At 37.6% G+C, this 18751-nt stretch overlaps 4 protein-coding genes across 4 annotated transcripts in view; 2 read left to right on the top strand and 2 right to left on the bottom strand.

The window, feature by feature from the left end:
• The window catches only part of LOC114155762 (gastrula zinc finger protein XlCGF8.2DB-like), a 723567-nt gene that overhangs the window by 122318 nt on the left and 582498 nt on the right, over window positions 1–18751 (top strand).
• LOC114155785 (gastrula zinc finger protein XlCGF57.1-like) overlaps window positions 1–18751 on the top strand; it is a 338725-nt gene that overhangs the window by 122231 nt on the left and 197743 nt on the right. The gene's annotated exons all lie outside the window — the stretch shown is intronic.
• LOC114155799 (gastrula zinc finger protein XlCGF57.1-like) lies at window positions 2115–6646 on the bottom strand. Its single transcript, XM_028035908.1, has 4 exons — window positions 6557–6646; window positions 4197–4574; window positions 3405–3944; window positions 2115–3320 (listed from the first exon to the last, which is right to left on the bottom strand). The coding sequence occupies exons 1-4, from the start codon at window positions 6618–6620 to the stop codon at window positions 3007–3009; spliced, it is 1296 nt and encodes a 431-aa protein (XP_027891709.1). The 5' UTR covers window positions 6621–6646; the 3' UTR covers window positions 2115–3006.
• LOC114155818 (gastrula zinc finger protein XlCGF8.2DB-like) lies at window positions 11363–12703 on the bottom strand. The gene is made up of 2 exons (XM_028035929.1): window positions 12547–12703; window positions 11363–12210 (listed from the first exon to the last, which is right to left on the bottom strand). The coding sequence occupies exons 1-2, from the start codon at window positions 12560–12562 to the stop codon at window positions 11525–11527; spliced, it is 702 nt and encodes a 233-aa protein (XP_027891730.1). The 5' UTR covers window positions 12563–12703; the 3' UTR covers window positions 11363–11524.

The raw sequence follows: 18751 nt of genomic DNA, 5'->3' as shown, positions 1-18751 counted from the left end.
GTAAAGCTGTATGTTTTGTTTCTTATGTTTGGTGTATATCTTTTTAATTTTAGTCATGCTGCAGTTTAGAGGAGCATCTCCGGGGTCAACAGGGTCTGCAGCCATACCTCCTTGCTGTTGGGCGTCAGAGAAGCAAGACTGACAGCTTCTACATCGTCATGGATAAGTGCCTCATCCCATGCCAGACAAACGGTTCTCTTGGAGCATTTGATGAGCTATTCAAAGCACATTTTGTGAACATTGTCTTTTCTCCTATTCTCACTATGGGTATGACGATATATTTGAAGCATTTGATTGTTGAACACCATAGACTCTTTAAGTTCTTATATTCACATCGAAATTTGATACCTAAGCATCATTTTATGATCCACTATCCATCTTCCATTAGGTAAATAGGTCCATTGTTACATATGTGGTCTATGAGGTTTGAGGCTAAACACAAAATGTTTAAAGAATATTTTAAAAACTTTAAAAATATAACCAAATCACTTGCAAAAAAGCATCAGATGGCCACAGCTTATCATTGGGAAACAATAAGTATTAAAGAAAATGAGCATGGGCCTCTCAAACCATTTTCACTTAAAGATGAAGATGTGGTCAACAAAGAAATGCTTCAAATGATTTCATCAGGAGATGTTTTCTCAACCAGCTGGGTTAGAGTTGAGGGTGTTGAATACAGACCAGGACTTGCTGTTTGCAGCACAATTCAAGATGAGATGCCAGTGTTTTGTCAGATAAGTGATGTACTTTTAGTTGACAATACCTTTCTTTTGTTACCTAAACAGCTATTCACAGAAACATTTGATGATCATCATCATGCTTTCAGGATTGTTCAAAGTGAAGAAAGGCATTTAGTAAAGAAAACTTAAATTTCATAAGCCTTTTGATATTCAAAACTCTTATGGCGTTTCTAATGAATGCTTGTTCATCGTACCACAATTTAAAATGTTGGAAACACAGCTGCAAAAATAAAGTGTTCAAAATTGATGTACTTGTGTCAAATGTTTTTTCTTAATAATTATTATAATTAATCATAATCATAAAGTAACTTTTTTTTGGAGTAAATAACACTTGAAAGTGTTAAATCAACACTAAAAGTGGTACATTTTGTTCTTGGATCAGTGTTATCCATTATATGGATGAACCCTGTTTTGTGAGTTAAATAAGTAACTCTGATAAAGTGTTAAAATTTTAACTATATTTAAAGTGTTAATTTAACTCTGAAGAGTGTGGACTATATAAACACTGAAAAAGTGTTAAAATCCACTCTGTGGGAGTTAAATTAACACTGGGCTTTTTGCTGTGATCCTAGGTAAGTCCTGTTTGGTGGAAAATATAGTTAATTGTTTTCTAACAACAGACACAGAGGAGTTCACTGTCTCCCTTATTTTCACCGTTTTATTAATGAAAAAGGTGGTCAATTTGTCACAGGCCTCAGAGGAGAAACATTTACAGTTAACAGAAGAAGGTGGATTTGTCAATCTGTCAACAATCAAGAACAGAGCACGAGAGTTGTTGACAGAGGTAGAGATGACATTTGGAAAAAAAACAAAAACTCTTGCATTTCTCAGTTTATCTTTGAAGATATCTAAATGGGTTTGTACTTTAGTTTTACGCCACCGACGTTCTGCTTTCCGGGACTCTTTTTTTTCCCCTTTTCTAACTGACTCAAAATTTCTCCAAGGTGGTTTACGTTTCCCAGAGATTACTTTTGTAGTAACAGGAGCAATGGTGTCAATAACCTTCTGAATTGTAAAAATAAACTTGTCTGTTAAATCACTCAGAGAAGTACAGGAGTGTATAGCAGTTGAAGGAACAGCCTGAATAAATTGATCGGCAGTAGTTTCTGTAATGCATCTTTTTGAAATAACTTGTGTATGGTTGTCTTTTTGAGCAGGGCAGACTGACAGAAGCTGCTACACAATCGGCGCCATCGGACTTCTGACTAACAGCAGGCAAGGCAGGTTTGGTGCCTTGCTCAAGGACTCAACAACTGAGATGGATGTGGGGAGTTTGAACCGGCAACCCATCAGTTACAGGAACCACAGTGGCTACAACCAGTTTAGCTGTAGTACCACCATCTACTGGGTTCAAGGATAAGGCACAACATACACTAAAGGAAAACTCAAAACTTTTAATCTTCAATGAAATGTTACACTTTAACTTCTTTCTAAAATACATATATAAATACACATAAAAATTGTTTCAACATAAATGCATGCAGCAAAAAAGAGCAAAATATTACAGCTAAAACTAGAGAAAAAAAGCAAAATATTGAAAATAATCACATGTACTTTGTGCAATCAATGCATGAAAATTAGTTTGTGGTGAATCTTGCATTGTCTTTAAAGTACAAATGAGTTTTCTTTCAATTGAAAAGATTTTAATTAGGTAGAGTAAAACTGGTCACAATAATTTGAAAGAAATCTCATTTTACTTTAAAGACAAAACTATCACAAATACTATTTTTGCAGATGTTTTGAAAACACTCAATTCTGTACATTCTATTGTTGATTTAAAAAACTACAAAAATAAACCCCACTCACTCTCTATGGTACAGAATAATACAAATCAATCCCCCAAGTCCAATCATGTGAGAATGTTCTGGAAGGGAGTCCATGTCCGGTCAAACTCTGTTAATGTATGAAATAGTCAGTGGGCCCCCAAGCCTCTTCATCTATCAGCATCAGTACAGGCACTCCTCAGGGCTGTGTGCTGAGCCCTCTGCTCTTCATGTTGTACACACACAACATACAGTTTGACATAAACAGTAAGTTAATACAACAACATACAGTTTATCATTATTGTTTATTGATACAGAATATACCAAAAAGAACAAGAAAATGTGTCATGGTTGCACATCTCCAAGTATCCAAATGATCACATTTAACAAATACAACAATTTTCAGCTTAATAGACATGAAACCCCTCCAGTCTTTCATTCTAGTTTTAAACCAAATCAGATCTATAGTGAACCTCAACATAGAACAAGTATGGAAAATACTTCTACTGCTTTTCAACTGTGTGACGCCTCATGTGCTGAGTTAAATTACCTTTTTGACTAAAACCTTTTCCACAGTTCACACATAAAAACGGCTTTTCACCAGTGTGAATCATCATGTGCCGAGTTAAATCCTGTTTTTGACTAAAACCTTTTCCACAGTTCACACATAAAAACGGCTTTTCACCAGTGTGAATCATCATGTGCTGAGTTAAACTAAGTTTTCGACTAAAACTTTTTCCACAGTTCACACATGAAAACGACTTTTCACCAGTGTGAATCATCATGTGCCGAGTTAAATCCTGTTTTTGACTAAAACCTTTTCCACAGTTCACACATGAAAACGGCTTTTCACCAGTGTGAATCATCATGTGCAGAGTTAAATGCTGTTTTCGACTAAAACCTTTTCCACAATTCACACATGAAAATGGCTTTTCACCAGTGTGAATCATCATGTGCTGAGTTAAACTAAGTTTTCGACTAAAACTTTTTCCACAGTTCACACATGAAAACGACTTTTCACCAGTGTGAATCATCATGTGCTGAGTTAAACTAAGTTTTCGACTAAAACTTTTTCCACAGTTCACACATGAAAACGACTTTTCACCAGTGTGAATCATCATGTGCTGAGTTAAATCCTGTTTTTGACTAAAACTTTTTCCACAGTTCACACATGAAAACGGCTTTTCACCAGTGTGAATCATCATGTGCCGAGTTAAATGCTGTTTGTGACTAAAACCTTTTCCACAGTTCACACATGAAAACGGCTTTTCACCAGTGTGAGTCATCATGTGCTGAGTTAAATTCTGTTTTTGACTAAAACCTTTTCCACAGTTCACACATGAAAACGGCTTTTCACCAGTGTGAGTCATCATGTGCTGAGTTAAATGCCGTTTTTGACAAAAACTTTTTCCACAGTTCCCACATGAAAACAGCTTTTCACCTGTGTGAATCATCATGTGCTCAGTTAAACTAAGTTTTCGACTAAAACTTTTTCCACAGTTCACACATGAAAACGGCTTTTCACCAGTGTGAATCATCATGTGCCGAGTTAAATCCTGTTTTTGACTAAAACTTTTTCCACAGGTCACACATGAAAACGGCTTTTCACCAGTGTGAATCATCATGTGCTGAGTTAAATGCTGTTTTAGACTAAAACCTTTTCCACAGTTCACACATGAAAACGGCTTTTCACCCGTATGAGTTCTCATGTGAGCATCAAAATCAGATTTGAAAGACAAACGCTTTTTACAGATGTCACATGAGAAAGGTTTTCTTCTTTCCTGATTTTGGTTCTCAGCTTCAGCAGCTTCCTGGAAGATGACTTGGTTCCTGTTTGGTTCTGATTCAGTGTGGTCTGTTTGCTCATCAACAGGAACCACCATGCAGGTATCAGTCTCCTGTTTTAATTCAATCTGTTCTTCACCCTGACTGCAGTAAACTTCTTTCTCTTCCACTTTTATCTGATGATCTTCTGGCTCTTCCTGTTCTTGTTTCACCTGCACAGGTTCTAACTCCTCCTGGTCCAGAGTGGATCTCCTCTCCTGGTTATAAACGTTACACTTCAGGGAATCTGGAGAAGAAAACAGAGAAAAAGAGTAATTGTTAACTTTACTGAAGTAAATCGTTTCAGGCAGAAGTGAAAAAAAAACCATTTGAAAATTCAAGAGCGTAGACAGAGATATAGATGAATCGACATATCCAGCTGACATTTGGAGGATTCTCAAATGAACGGATTTTAAACAAATACTATAAATTATATTCAAATTTCATTTTAGTCCACATTTTTAAAAGCCCTGAGGAACTCCATCCAATCATTCGACTCATGAGCCGATGCACCGCGGTGCTTCATTTGCTCTAATGTGACATCAACTGGACAATATATGTAAAATAGGCAACGTGAAAACAACATGAAGCTTTACAGTGAATAAACAAGTAAAAAATGTTTGTGATTCTGAAACATAAATTCTGATTAATCTGGTTGTATGAAACAATGGCTGGATCCAAAAGAAAACTAGAAACAAATAGAAAAGAGAGAGTTGTGATTGGCTTGTTACTCGCTATGCCACCAGGGACAACGATTTATTACTAAAAAATAAAAACTTTAACTGCTCAGGTTTAGGTGAGTTCTCTGTCTTACCCGCTTCATTACTCAACACATCACTAATGAAAAGTTTGATCTTTGTTATTTGCTTGTCAAACGGGAAAAAATAAACTATAAAAGCAATCTTCAAGTTGTTTGGACATTGAACTTCTTTTATCTATGTAACCGTTTGGTGTATTAGTTGAAAACGGCGTAAACATAAAGAAACTGTAAATTCCCACTCATATTGGGCCCATGAATGCACCTTTGCCCATACGTCACTGTGCCCTTTTCCCCATAAACTATAAATAAACGCCTCATGGACCGCTCTTGCCTATTGTTACTGAAGAGATTTAAGGCGGCCATCTTGGAGCGGTCGACCGTTCCACTCAGCTTTATGTTTAACAGACTCAATGACGTATCAGCGCATTTATCAATCATAACTCGCTAAATACTAAACAGATATTCACCAATTTTTCTGTAAACCTTATTAAAAGGTTAGCAACATTTACAAGGAAATTATTTTTAAAGTATTTTTGAATGACTGATATAAGGTTGAGCATATTTAACTATTCTTAGTGGGGAAAACAGAATAGAGTCAGAATAGAATGTGTTGATATTTCTGTATTATGATTATTTTACAAAGCACACAACCAGTCATAATTTTTTTAATATATTATTTAGTAATATCAATACATATTTATATAAATATACAAACACAAAATAATACAATCAGAGAGATAAAGATGCTTAAATAATTATTAATGCTGAATAATATGCATTAAACTACACATATTTATATGGACATGCATATATACATAATATCTATATAGGTTTTATTCATGTTTTCCAGCTGAGGAGGAGCTTAAGAGAGATTCAGCAGCTGAGATTCATCAGTGCAGTGAATCAGTCTCTCCTTAAAGACATTCCCCACTTCTTCCTCACATGGTCTTTATGAAACCTTCAAAACAAAAACAGGAGCTATTTTACTTTAGACAGAGTGAAAGAATTTCATATAAATAAGAGTCTTTCCCACCTTGTGTGGAATAATCTAAATCAATGTTAGGGAAAGAGATCCAAAAAGTGGTGAAATCAACCTTTATTGAAGTTTAACTAATTAGAAAAAGGTTTCACAAATCCCTAACATGGTTCTGAATATTCTGCTGTTAGAGCAGAATAATCCAGTTCAGGTCTGAAGAGTCCAGGTGTTGTAGTTTTTAAACTAGAATCGAATAAGATGCGGAAGCTAGTGAAAAATTAGGTGGAATAACCCTTTAGCCATTTTCCGAATCGGAAACCAACTTCAGCTTCGTGTATATGAGCCATTTTCACAGCGTAATTGTGATTCCTGCGTTCATTTACCTGTTAACAAAACATTTATACGGGAAAAGAACATTTACTAAAATGATCCTCATACAGAAAGGTGCAGACATTTAGACCTTAACCTGCATCCAAACGCTGGTGGTTCCTACCTATTCGGTGTAAGATTATCTGGGGCCTCCGGGAGAAATCCAGCAGTCTGCGATGATCATCCATCTCTTCCTCCGACTTGACGATGATTTCTTTAAACTCTGTGAATGTTTCTTCAGCAGCAGTTAACGGCTCGTTGATAAACTCGTTTAGAGAAACAGTCGAACATTCAACCAAACAGACCATGCGCCATTTTCTTTGTCTTCTTCTTCTTCTTCTTTGGGATTTTATGACTGTCGTTTATTCATGTCATTGCATTACCGCCACCTTGTGGATCTTACGATCATCACATCTAAAGATTTCTCATACAGTGCCAGTTCTCTTTGAAAAACGTAAAATCTTTTCTTCCACTTTATCTAAATAAAACAAATACAATATTAGTATTCCAGTTTTCCACAAATCCAAAGTTAATATTGTCTTCTGATTCGTATCTCCTACATCCCGCAACATGTTTCACAGTTTCTTCACTCCACCAGATCAGAACCTTTCCTATAGTTTCCGTATATCCACAATGATCGCTGCTGCTTTGTTCGGAGTTACCGCTGGTTCCGCCCATCCTGTGGCTTATTGAGAGCCGATCAGCACCGGCTTGTTCTTTTAATTGTGCGGTGCTGGTGGTCGAGTGTAAATGACTTTTAACGGTTTTATCTATTTGAATTTTCTACCGGTATTTTAATAATACTGTAGTTTCTTTCTACTGCACTAGATGGGTTAAATGCTATTACTCTCTTTAATACTGAAATTATTCAATATATCACCTTATACTTTACCTTTGCAAGCATTTCTATGCCATATTTAAAGTTTTAAGCAGGGTTGTTGGTACTGATTTTAAGTTATTCAGTTTAGCTGACAGGTTTGCACTGTTTAACTTTTTCCTGCTGCTTCTACTCATTTCATTTCAGCAAGTGTTCTGCAGTTGAACTCAAATGTTTCTACAATTTTCAGCAGTTACATTCAGCACTAACATGACATTTTCACAGGAAAGGCAAATGTTCTACTTACTTTCTAAGACACTAATAATATATCTATGTGTGGAGGTTAAATTAGTTCCAGCATTAGAAACATGGTGATCTATAATAGAAAACAGCTGCAGCAGAACAGAGAAAAACATAACTAAGACAAAAGACACAACAAATTATTGAAGAAAATATTCAACCATATTTTCTACAATCAAGAAAAATTAATGCATGAAAATTAATTTATAGTGAATATTTCATTTTCTATAGAGTAAAACGTTTTTAAAAAAATCTTCATAAAGCTTTTACATAGGTAGAGTTAGACTGGTTAATATAATTTGAAACAAATAACAGCATAAGTTGCAATATCATCTTGTTTCAAAGAGAAACCTATCAAAGATTTTATTGTATATATGTTTGAGAATGCACAACCATTAATGAAAATGTTCAATTAGAGCTAATAAACAGAGGTGAATAAATTGATTATAACTTTTCTATCAATTATAAATATTATCATTTTATAACTTTGTTTAAGAACTGATTTCCTAAAATGACTTATGACAAAATAAATTGTCACATGGTGACATGACTACTTCAGTAACTAACCTGTATTTGGCTTGGACAGATCTGGCCCAGGTGAGGCATGCCTCATGTGAACCGTGCCATCACTGCCAGATCTTTCCTGAGTCTGGCTGACATCCAATTTGCCATGCCAGAGGTTTGCCAGATGTGTCAGCAGAATGCCAGATCCGGTTCAGGTCGGTCTGCTGTGTGGGAACCGGCGAAGGCTCGCTCCTCTGGTCACCGTTTGCTCGATTACCTGTCCGCCCTCCAACACCACCTCCACCAGCGATCTACACCAAACTCTGAGACTCCACACGCCACCAACAAGCAGCCTCGACTCCAGCAGCCCCCAACGCTTCTTCCTCCCTGGCAGATTAACTGCATCTCATCAAGTAAGTAATTAAATCCTCTCCTTCAGTCTCAATTCAAGAACGCAGACTCACCATTCACCTTTCCCTCCTCCAGGATGCAGTCGATCCTATACAGTGGACTCCGGAACAAGATTCACATTTCATTCAATTCTCTGGACAAAATAAACTGTATTGAACTGATTCACCGGCTTCATGTTTGTTCTGTATGTGGGTCAAGCGGATCAATCCCCTCATGACAGAAATTATGCTTTAACCCTCAGATTTTAACAAATGTAACTTTATATCAACATTACATTTTTTATGGCTTTCTTTTTATTTGTCTAAAAGAAGAAAATCTGGATTTATACACATAATTGCTCGACTCTGGAGAACCTGGCCGTCCTGTGGGACATTGTTGCTGGTACGGGTCTAGGTTTTGGGCATCTGGGGTCTGTGGCCCTCATCTGGGGAGGGACATTAGTGACTCTGTGAATGACTTCTGGCGGCAGCATGTGGTGAGTTTGGGGCTCCTTACAGCTTGAGATGGGTTACTGGCATGGTGGCCGTATTGTTCCTGGGGTAGTCTTGGGATTCTGGGGGCGTATTTTCCCTGAATCCTGGCTGAACCCTGAGACTTGGGTTCTGATCAGTATGTAGTCTGGATTTGGGGCCGGTTCATGCACTGCATGTTTGCACTGTGAATTTTCAACATGGTTTTGGGCTCTTTATGCCACGTCTTGTCCTCAGTTGTGAGGTGGATCGCAGTGGGGTGGTGGTGGTCCTGTGTCTGGATGATCCAGCAGTCTCTGTGTGAGCCTGTCTCTGTGTGGGTCTGTCAGGGTTGGGGTCGCTGAGCTCTCATTATGTTGGACTTCACAACAACCATCGTCTTGTACCAGGTTAGGATTGGCTTTTTTACTTATCACTTGGCAGCTGGGATGTTTATGGACCTGTGAGGGGCTGCTTCCTTTTTCACAGTTGGTGCGTTGGCTTTTCTGTAGCATCCTTCCTACTGGTGGTGTAGTCGGCAAGGTGAGAGGCTTGTGTTTTTGGCTTATTTGTGTATGAAGTGGTGAAAGTGCTTGTGTTGGCTGGTGTTTGCATTTTGATTGGCCCCTTTTTTTGGGTCTGGTATCGTTTACTGTCTGTCTGTCTTGGTGTTGGTATGGGGTGTGATTTATTGCTTTGCTAGCCTATTTGTGGCCACAGCCTGGTGCTGGGCTGGGATTCAGGGCTGTGGGTGGTATTCTTGTTCTGGATATTGCGCTGAGCTGGCTGGTCGGTCCATTTCTTGGGTTGGGGTTCTTTCAGTCAACCCGGTGCGCTGTATGTCTGCTGGATCTTCTTCACTGGGACTAGGTGGATCCTTTGGTTGGTAGGCTGGGTTTGTGAATTGGGATAGGGGTTTGGTTTGAATGATTCCTAAGCTGGTGGTCCTGGTTCTGGTTGGTTGTTGGATCTCTGTGTATGAGAAATGCAAGTGGGTGTATGGCGTCCATTTTTGTTTTGTTTATTTTGACATTGTCTACATGGGTTTGAATGTCTGGGTGTACACATGAGAATGGGAACATGTGATCTTGTCTCTGTGTGCCTGGTCTGTCTGTCAGGTTTGGTCTCTGGCTCCCTCCTCTCTGTGATCACCTTTATATCAAGTTGGGTGAGAGGAGGGGGCCCCTATAAAACTTTTTTCTCACCTTTCTTTTCTCTCCCGCTTTCTTCTCCGTCTCATTACAATTTAATAAAATAAATCCAAAGCAGTTTTTAATAAAGTTTCATGTAATTATATCAGGTGGAAGCCATAATGGTCCACTTGTGCAAGTCTTTAGGGCTTAACCTTGGTACTCCACAATGCTGAGTGTCACACTGTCAGACAGGACAAGTTTAATACAAAACACAACAAAAGGACAAAATGCAAGTGTTTAGTCAATGGTAAATGTATGTATAGCGATTTATCTAGTGCAGAGGATGCCAAAGTGCTTTACATGCTGATGGTGGTAAGCTACATTGTAGCCCAGCTGCCCTAGGGCAGACTGACAGAAGCTGCTACACAATGGGCGCCATCGGACTTCTGACTAACAGCAGGCAAGGCAGGTTTGGTGCCTTGCTCAAGGACTCAACAACTGAGATGGATGTGGGAAGTTTGAACCAGAAACTCATCAGTTACAGGAACCACAGTGGCTACAACCAGTATAGCTGTAGTACCACCATCTACTGGGTTCAAGGATCAGGCACAACATACACTAAAGGAAAACTCAAAACTTTAATGTTAAATGAAATGTTACACGTTTATTTCTTTCTAAAATACATATAAACATAAAAATCGTTTCAACATTAAAATACAGTAATCTAAATGCTGCAGCAGAACAGATTAAAATATTACAGCTAAAACAAGAGAAAAAAGCAAAATATTAAAAATAATTACATGTACTTTGTGCAATCAATGCATGAAAATTAGTTTGCGGTGAATTTTGCATTTCTTTAAAGTACAAATGATTTTTTTTTTATTTGAATATTTTAATTAGGTAGAGTAAAACTGGTTAACATAATTTGAAAGAAATGAAATCAGATTCAATCTCATTTTACATTAAACACAAAATTAACACAAATACTGTTTTGTAGATTTTTTAAAAAAATACTCAACCATTATATACATTCTATTGTTGATTTAAAAAACTACAAAAATAAACCCCACTCACTCTCTATGGTACAGAATAATACAAATCAATCCCTCAAGTCCAATCATGTGAGAATGTTCTGGAAGGGAGTCCATGTCCGGTCAAACTCTGTTAATGCATGAAATAGTCAGTGGGCCCCCAAGCCTCTTCATCTATCAGCATCAGTACTGGCACTCCTCAGGGCTGTGTGCTGAGCCCTCTGCTCTTCACGTTGTACACACACAACATACAGTTTGACATAAACAGTAAGTTTATACAATAACATACAGTTTATCATTATTGTTTTTTGATACAGAATATACCAGAAAAATAAAACATCAATGAAGGAAAATGTGTCATGGTTGAACATCTCTACGTATCCAAATGTGAAGATCATAATGATCACATTTAACAAATACAACATAGGACATTTATGGAACATAATTCTACAGCTTTTCAACTGTGTGACGCGTCATGTGCTGAGTTAAATTATGTTTATTACTAAAACTTTTTAAACAGGTCACGCATGAAAACGGCTTTTCACCAGTGTGAATCATCATGTGCCGAGTTAAAACCGATTTATGCCTAAAAGGTTTTCCACAGGTCACACATGAAAACGGCTTTTCACCAGTGTGAATCATCATGTGCTGAGTTAAATCCTGCTTTCGAATAAAACTTTTTCCACAGGTCACACATGAAAACGGCTTTTCACCAGTGTGAATCATCATGTGCGGAGTTAAATGCTGTTTGTGACTAAAACTTTTTCCACAGTTCACACATGAAAACGGCTTTTCACCAGTGTGAATCATCATATGCTTAGTTAAATTCTGTTTTTGACTAAAACTTTTTCCACAGTTCACACATGAAAAAGACTTTTCACCAGTGTAAATCATCATGTGCTGAGTTAAATCCTGTTTTCGAATAAAACTTTTTCCACAGGTCACACATGAAAATGGCTTTTCACCAGTGTGAATCCTAATGTGCTGAGTTAAAGCATATTTATGCCTAAAACTTTTTCCACAGGTCACGCATGAAAATGACTTTTCACCAGTATGAATCATCATGTGCTTACTTAAATCCTGTTTTCGAAGAAAACTTTTTCCACAGGTCACACATGAAAACGGCATTTCACCTGTGTGAATCATCATGTGCTCAGTTAAATTGTATTTTCCACTGAAACTTTTTCCACAGCTCACACAAGAAAACGGCTTTTCACCAGTGTGAATCATCATGTGCTTAGTTAAAACATGTTTTTGAATAAAACCTTTCCCACAGGTCACACATGTAAACTGCTTTTCACCAGTGTGAATCATCATGTGCCGAGTTAAATGATGTTTGTGAAAAAAACTTTTTCCACAGGTCACACATGAAAACGGCTTTTCACCAGTGTGGATCATCATGTGCCTAGTTAAAACATGTTTTCGAATAAAACTTTTCCCACAGGTCACACATGTAAACTGCTTTTCACCCGTATGAGTTCTCATATGAGCATCAAAAACAGATTTGAAAGTCAAACACTTTTTACTAATGACACATGAGAAAGGTTTTCTTCTTTCCTGATTTTGGTTCTCAGCTTCAGCAGCTTCCTGGAAGATGACTTGGTTCCTGTTTGGTTCTGATTCAGTGTGGTCTGTTTGCTCATCAACAGGAACCACCATGCAGGTATCAGTCTCCTGTTTTAATTCAATCTGTTCTTCACCCTGACTGCAGTAAACTTCTTTCTCTTCCACTTTTATCTGCTGGTGTTTTAGATCCTCCTGCTCTTCTTTTATCTGATGATCTTCTGGCTCTTCCTGTTCTTGTTTCACCTGCAGAGGTTCCAACTCCTCCTGGTCCAGAGTGGATCTCCTCTCCTGGTAATAAATGTTACACTGCAGGCAATCTGGACAAGAAAACAGATTTAAAAAGCAATCGTTATTTTATTGAAGTAAATGGGAGAAATCGTTCATTGTTTACGACAGAAATGACAAAAATGAAAAAACCCACACCGAAAAATTTAAGAGCGTATACAGAGAGACAGATCAGGCGACAAATCCAGCTGACAATTGGAGAATTCTCAAATGAACGGATATTAAATATTTTTTATTTATTATAAAATTAATAATATTACTTAATTTGGAACTATCATTACTTTTATTTGTATTAAAATTTGATTTTAGTTCACTTTATATTTTTGGGGTTTATTTACAGAGTTTATTTACAGGTTAATAATTGTTTAGTTTTTGTTGCTTTGTGTTTGTTATTTACTTTTGTAAGTTAGACATTAAGAACTGTGGGTCCATTTTCTGTAAGTATAGGGACTGGTATAGGACCAGCATGCACTGGGTTGGGCCTGTGGGTTTTGACCAGAGCAGGAGAGGAAACAATGAAAAGTAGTGATGGTGAGATGCAGCTTCATGAAGCCCTGAGGAACTCCATCCAATCATTCGACTCATGAGCCGATGCACCGCGGTGCTTCATTTGCTCTACTGTGACATCAACTGGACAATATATGTAAAATAGGCAACGTGAAAACAACATGAAGCTTTACAATGAATAAACAAGTTTAAAATGTTTGTGATTCTGATACATAAATTCTGATTAATCTGGTTGTATGAAACAATGGCTGGATCCAAAAGAAAACTAGAAACAAATAGAAAAGAGGGTTGTGATTGGCTTGTTACTCGCTATGTCACCAGGGACAACGATTTATTACTAAAAAATAAAAACTTTAACTGCTCAGGTTTAGGTGAGTTCTCTGTCTTACCCGCTTCATTACTCAACACATCACTAATGTAAAGTTTGATCTTTGTTATTTGCTTGTCAAACTGGAAAAAAATAAACTATAAAAGCAATCTTCAAGTTTTTTGGACATTGAACTTCTTTTACCTTCGTACGAAGCATCACCTCAGTGCAGCAGTGGCTTGTTGACTGAACTTTTATAGGATGTTTGGTTTGACAAACAATCGCCACTACAATTTATTTATTACAAATTATTACATTTTACAGCTACTAACACACTATTATTGTTTCATGCTGTTTGCTTTACTAACCTTGCGCTGCATTGTTCACATTTCTCCTGTTTTCAAAAGTAAGTTTGATTAGTTAAAGGAGGAAAAGCCATAAAAGGTCATTTTATTTCTACATCAATAAGCCATTTTCACAGCGTAATTGTGATTCCTGCGTTCATTTACCGGTTAACAAAACATTTATACGGGAAAAGAACATTTACTAAAATGATCCTCATACAGAAAGGTGCAGACATTTAGACCTTAACCTGCATCCAAACGCTGCTGGTTCCTACCTATTCGGTGTAAGATTATCTGGGGCCTCCGGGAGAAATCCAGCAGTCTGCGATGATCATCCATCTCTTCCTCCGACTTGACGATGATTTCTTTAAACTCTGTGAATGTTTCTTCAGCAGCAGTTAACGGCTCGTTGATAAACTCGTTTAGAGAAACAGTCGAACATTCAACCAAACAGACCATGCGCCATTTTCTTTGTCTTCTTCTTCTTCTTTGGGATTTTATGACTGTCGTTCATTCATGTCATTGCATTACCGCCACCTGGTGGATCTTACGATCATCTAAAGATTTCTCATACAGTGCCAGTTCTCTTTGAAAGACGTAAAATCTTTTCTTCCACTTTATCTAAATAAAACAAATACAATATTAGTATTCCAGTTTTCCACAAATTCAAAGTTAATATTGTCTTCTGATTCGTATCTCCTACATCCCGCAACATGTTTCTATTAAGGAAGAATTATTTATTAAAACTTTGAACAAAACGTTTGGCTCGTCTCTTCCTTAACACAGCCGGGTTCTTCTCGGCGAGCAGCGGCCAGCTGTAAAACGAAACTAAACAAGGCGTGTTGACGTCACAGATCACAGAGTTTAATTCGTACAAAACCACACATGAATCAGTTAACAAAGCTGCAGAGGTACAGAGATATGCATTTTCTCATAAAAATAAAATAAAAACACACAAGGGGAAAACAAACGAACATAAAGACAGACAAAGGCGCCCACGTGGAGAAAAGATGGAAAAACTCTCTGTATATTAGCGTTACATGTACTTTATACTGAGTAGGCGTTTCCTCACTTTAATATATGCAAAAAAGGCGTTCTGTTGTTCAACCAATCAGAGACCTGTTTTCGGCCCCAGAGAAACCCGCGAAACTCCCCTCCTTACAGTTCAACTCAAAGGTGATCTGTTCTCTGTCACACCAAAGAGGGGAAAGTCCCCAGCACCGAAGTCCTGATATAAATCTCGCCGACTCCCCTGAAGTTTCTTCCTCCCACATTCCAGCTGCCGTTTCCATGGAGATGCTAATTTTATGACCCTTGTGTGCTCTTAAGCAGACAGTGGAAGGCGTCTGCTTGTCTCCTTGGGCCTCTCTGAAGGGTCACACAAAGCCTGTTTTTCAAATAAGAGTGCTTAATATACCTTTACACATGTTGTAAGATTAAGTGTATTTTAGCACTAAAATAATCATTTTCCTTAACATTTCACAGTTTCTTCACTCCACCAGATCAGAACCTTTCCTATAGTTTCCGTATATCCACAATGATCGCTGCTGCTTTGTTCGGAGTTACCGCTGGTTCCGCCCATCCTGTGGCTTATTGAGAGCCGATCAGCACCGGCTTGTTCATTTAACCCTCCTGTTATGTTCGTTTCTAGGGTACAGCAAAAATGTTCGTGGGTCAATTTGAACCTGGGAGTGTTTAATCATGCTATAGTGTCAGAAACAAAAAAAATCCTCCAAAACATATTTATATCTGATTATTAACTCCAATACTAATAATTTCAATCAATATTTGTGCAATGGTGTTTTTTTTATTTCTCAGAAATTAAGGATCAATAACATCAACCCACTCATTTACTCATTTGGACATAAAAAATGGAATTTACATTTTTTTTATGTCCACTGAAAAAAAACCTAGACACAAAAAAACTATAATTTCCTTGAAATTGATCTTTGGTGAAACATTTTATATTACACTTTTTTTTTTTAATGGGTGGTCTTTATAATTGTATTTGAGACACACATACTGTTCTTAGTCAAATTGTCCCGCTGATTAAAATCAAGAGAAATGAGTCATGCAGAGAATATTTATGTTTTCCTCCCCTTCTGCTGAGTGTCACTCAGTGTGGCTGGAGTTTATCCACGGGAACAGAAAAGATTCCCATCAAAAGTTGTGTGAATGTAGTGGTTATAAAACTGTTTTAGACAACCAAAAGGGAAAACAAGATCTAGTGATCTGCGATCGATTATTTTGGTCTTTCAAGTTCAGTGCTACAGACAGATACAGTAAAAGGTAGCCTAAGTTTAATGAAGTTTAAAAACAATGTATTTTTCTTTAATGTTACTTTTCCGGCTATGTTTGGTTATAATTCTTGAAAAGTTCAACCTTTTAGATTTTAAGTTATGAGGGTTTAATCATTCGGGTTTCGATTGGTTTTGTCTGATCGGATGTAGGGGAACGCGACGCTTCTGCTCCTCCATTATATCACTGGAGACGAAAGCAGTGACATCGTGTCCGTGTTTTCATTATTCCCCTACTGATAGAGTTCTTACTCATAAGGGGCGTAACATGAACACCTGCTTTCTCGCAGTTTCCTAGTGAAGTAAAGAGAGTAGTGAGAAAGTGGGCTTGTGTGAGTGGAGGTGTGCAGGTATGTGTGTGGTGGGGTGTGTGTGGGTGTGTTTGTGTGTGTGTGTGTGTGTGTGTGTGGTGAAATATGGTTCATAGCTGCAAGGAAACATATAGAATTGGACATTTTTTTAAAATCGTATTTTGCACTTTAACCTGACTACCGGGTCAAATTGACCCGAACAGTACCTATGTAAAAGTAGACGTAGGGGTTGGTACAAATGTGTAAAATGAATAGATTTTCAATTTATATGTAGAGTGCACCTATTAAGACAAATAGAAAAAGTTTCATGCAAAAAAAATACTTGCAACTATTAAAAAAAATAATTAAACTTTAAAACGGGTCAATTTGACCTGGAACTTAACAGGAGGGTTAAATGTGCGGTGCTGGTGGTCGAGTGTGAAGGACTTTTAACGGGTTTTTCTACTTTTGTATTTACTTCTTTGTTAGCTCTCAGGATTGAAGGTGGTGCGTTTGGCCCAGATGGTGGCGCCCCCTGTTGCTGTGGCTGTCCCGTGATCAACATAAATCGATGGAGGGAAATCCAACGAGTGTTTGTGACGTCACGGTGTTTGGTGATTCTTTGCTCGGTTCTTTGATTCTTTGCCAGGTGGCGTTGTTGGCAACAAACTAAATAATTGTGTATTTTTATCATGGATTGCCTCACTAATATTTATTTAGCTAATGTTAGCTTATACACTCTTTCTTCTGCACTAGATGGGTTAAATGCTATTACTCTCTTTAATACTGAAATTATTCAATATATGACCTTATACTTTACCTTTGCAAGCATTTCTGTGCAACATTTAAAGTTTTAAGCAGGGTTGTTGGTACTGGTTTTAAGTTATTCAGTTTAGCTGACAGGTTTGCACTTTTTAACTTTTTCCTGCTGCTTCTACTCATTTCATTTCAGCAAGTGTTCTGCAGTTGAACTCAAATGTTTCTACAATTTTCAGCAGTAACATTCAGCACTAACACGACATTTTCACAGGAAAGGCAAATGTTCTACTAACTTTCTAAGACACTAATAATATATCTATGTGTGGAGGTTAAATTAGTTCCAGCATTAGAAACATGGTAATATATAATAGAAAACATCTGCAGCAGAACAGAGAAAAACATAACTAAGACTAAAGACACAACAAATTATTGAAGAAAATATTCAACCATATTTTCTACAATCAAGAAAAATCAATGCATGAAAACCAGGTTGTACCAGGTTAGGATTGGCTTTTTTACTTATCACTTGGCGGCTGGGATGTTTATGGACCTGTGAGGGGCTGCTTCCTTTTTCACAGTTGGTGCGTTGGCTTTTCTGTAGCATCCTTCCTACTGGTGGTGTAGTCGGCAAGGTGAGAGGCTTGTGTTTTTGGCTTATTTGTGTATGAAGTGGTGAAAGTGCTTGTGTTGGCTGGTGTTTGCGTTTTGATTGGCCCCATTTTTTGGGTCTGGTATCGTTTGCTGTCTGTCTGTCTTGGTGTTGGTATGGGGTGTGATTTATTGCTTTGCTAGCCTATTTGTGGCCACAGCCTGGTGCTGGGCTGGGATTCAGGGCTGTGGGTGGTATTCTTGTTCTGGATATTGCGCTGAGCTGGCTGGTCGGTCCATTTCTTGAGTTGGGGTTCTTTCAGTCAACCCGGTGCGCTGTATGTCTGCTGGATCTTCTTCATTGGGACTAGGTGGATCCTTTGGTTTGTAAACATTATATTTATATAAACTAAATGGAAGAGACAAGAAAACAATTAAATATGTACTTGCTATATTTTAACAATTTCATAGAAAAAATAAAAAAGAAAGGAGAAGATAAAAAGAATAATTTAAATCCTTTTTTTTAAAAAAAGCGCACTTCATAATTCAAGTTCAAAATTGCCTAGATAATATAATTAGCAGTCGTTACAAACAACCAACAGTGAGTAACAGCAAGGTGGGGAAGAAAAAACAAAACCCAGAAGCACACATGAGAATCAACTTAAAGGGAAGGTGATTGGGTCATGGCGGACACCTGGGTTACATGTGGGAAGTTTGAACCGGCAACCCAT

This window comes from Xiphophorus couchianus, chromosome 13 (genome assembly GCF_001444195.1).
Source record: "Xiphophorus couchianus chromosome 13, X_couchianus-1.0, whole genome shotgun sequence".
In the NCBI taxonomy this organism is placed as follows: domain Eukaryota; kingdom Metazoa; phylum Chordata; class Actinopteri; order Cyprinodontiformes; family Poeciliidae; genus Xiphophorus; species Xiphophorus couchianus.
This window is presented reverse-complemented; position numbering and strand designations above follow the sequence as displayed.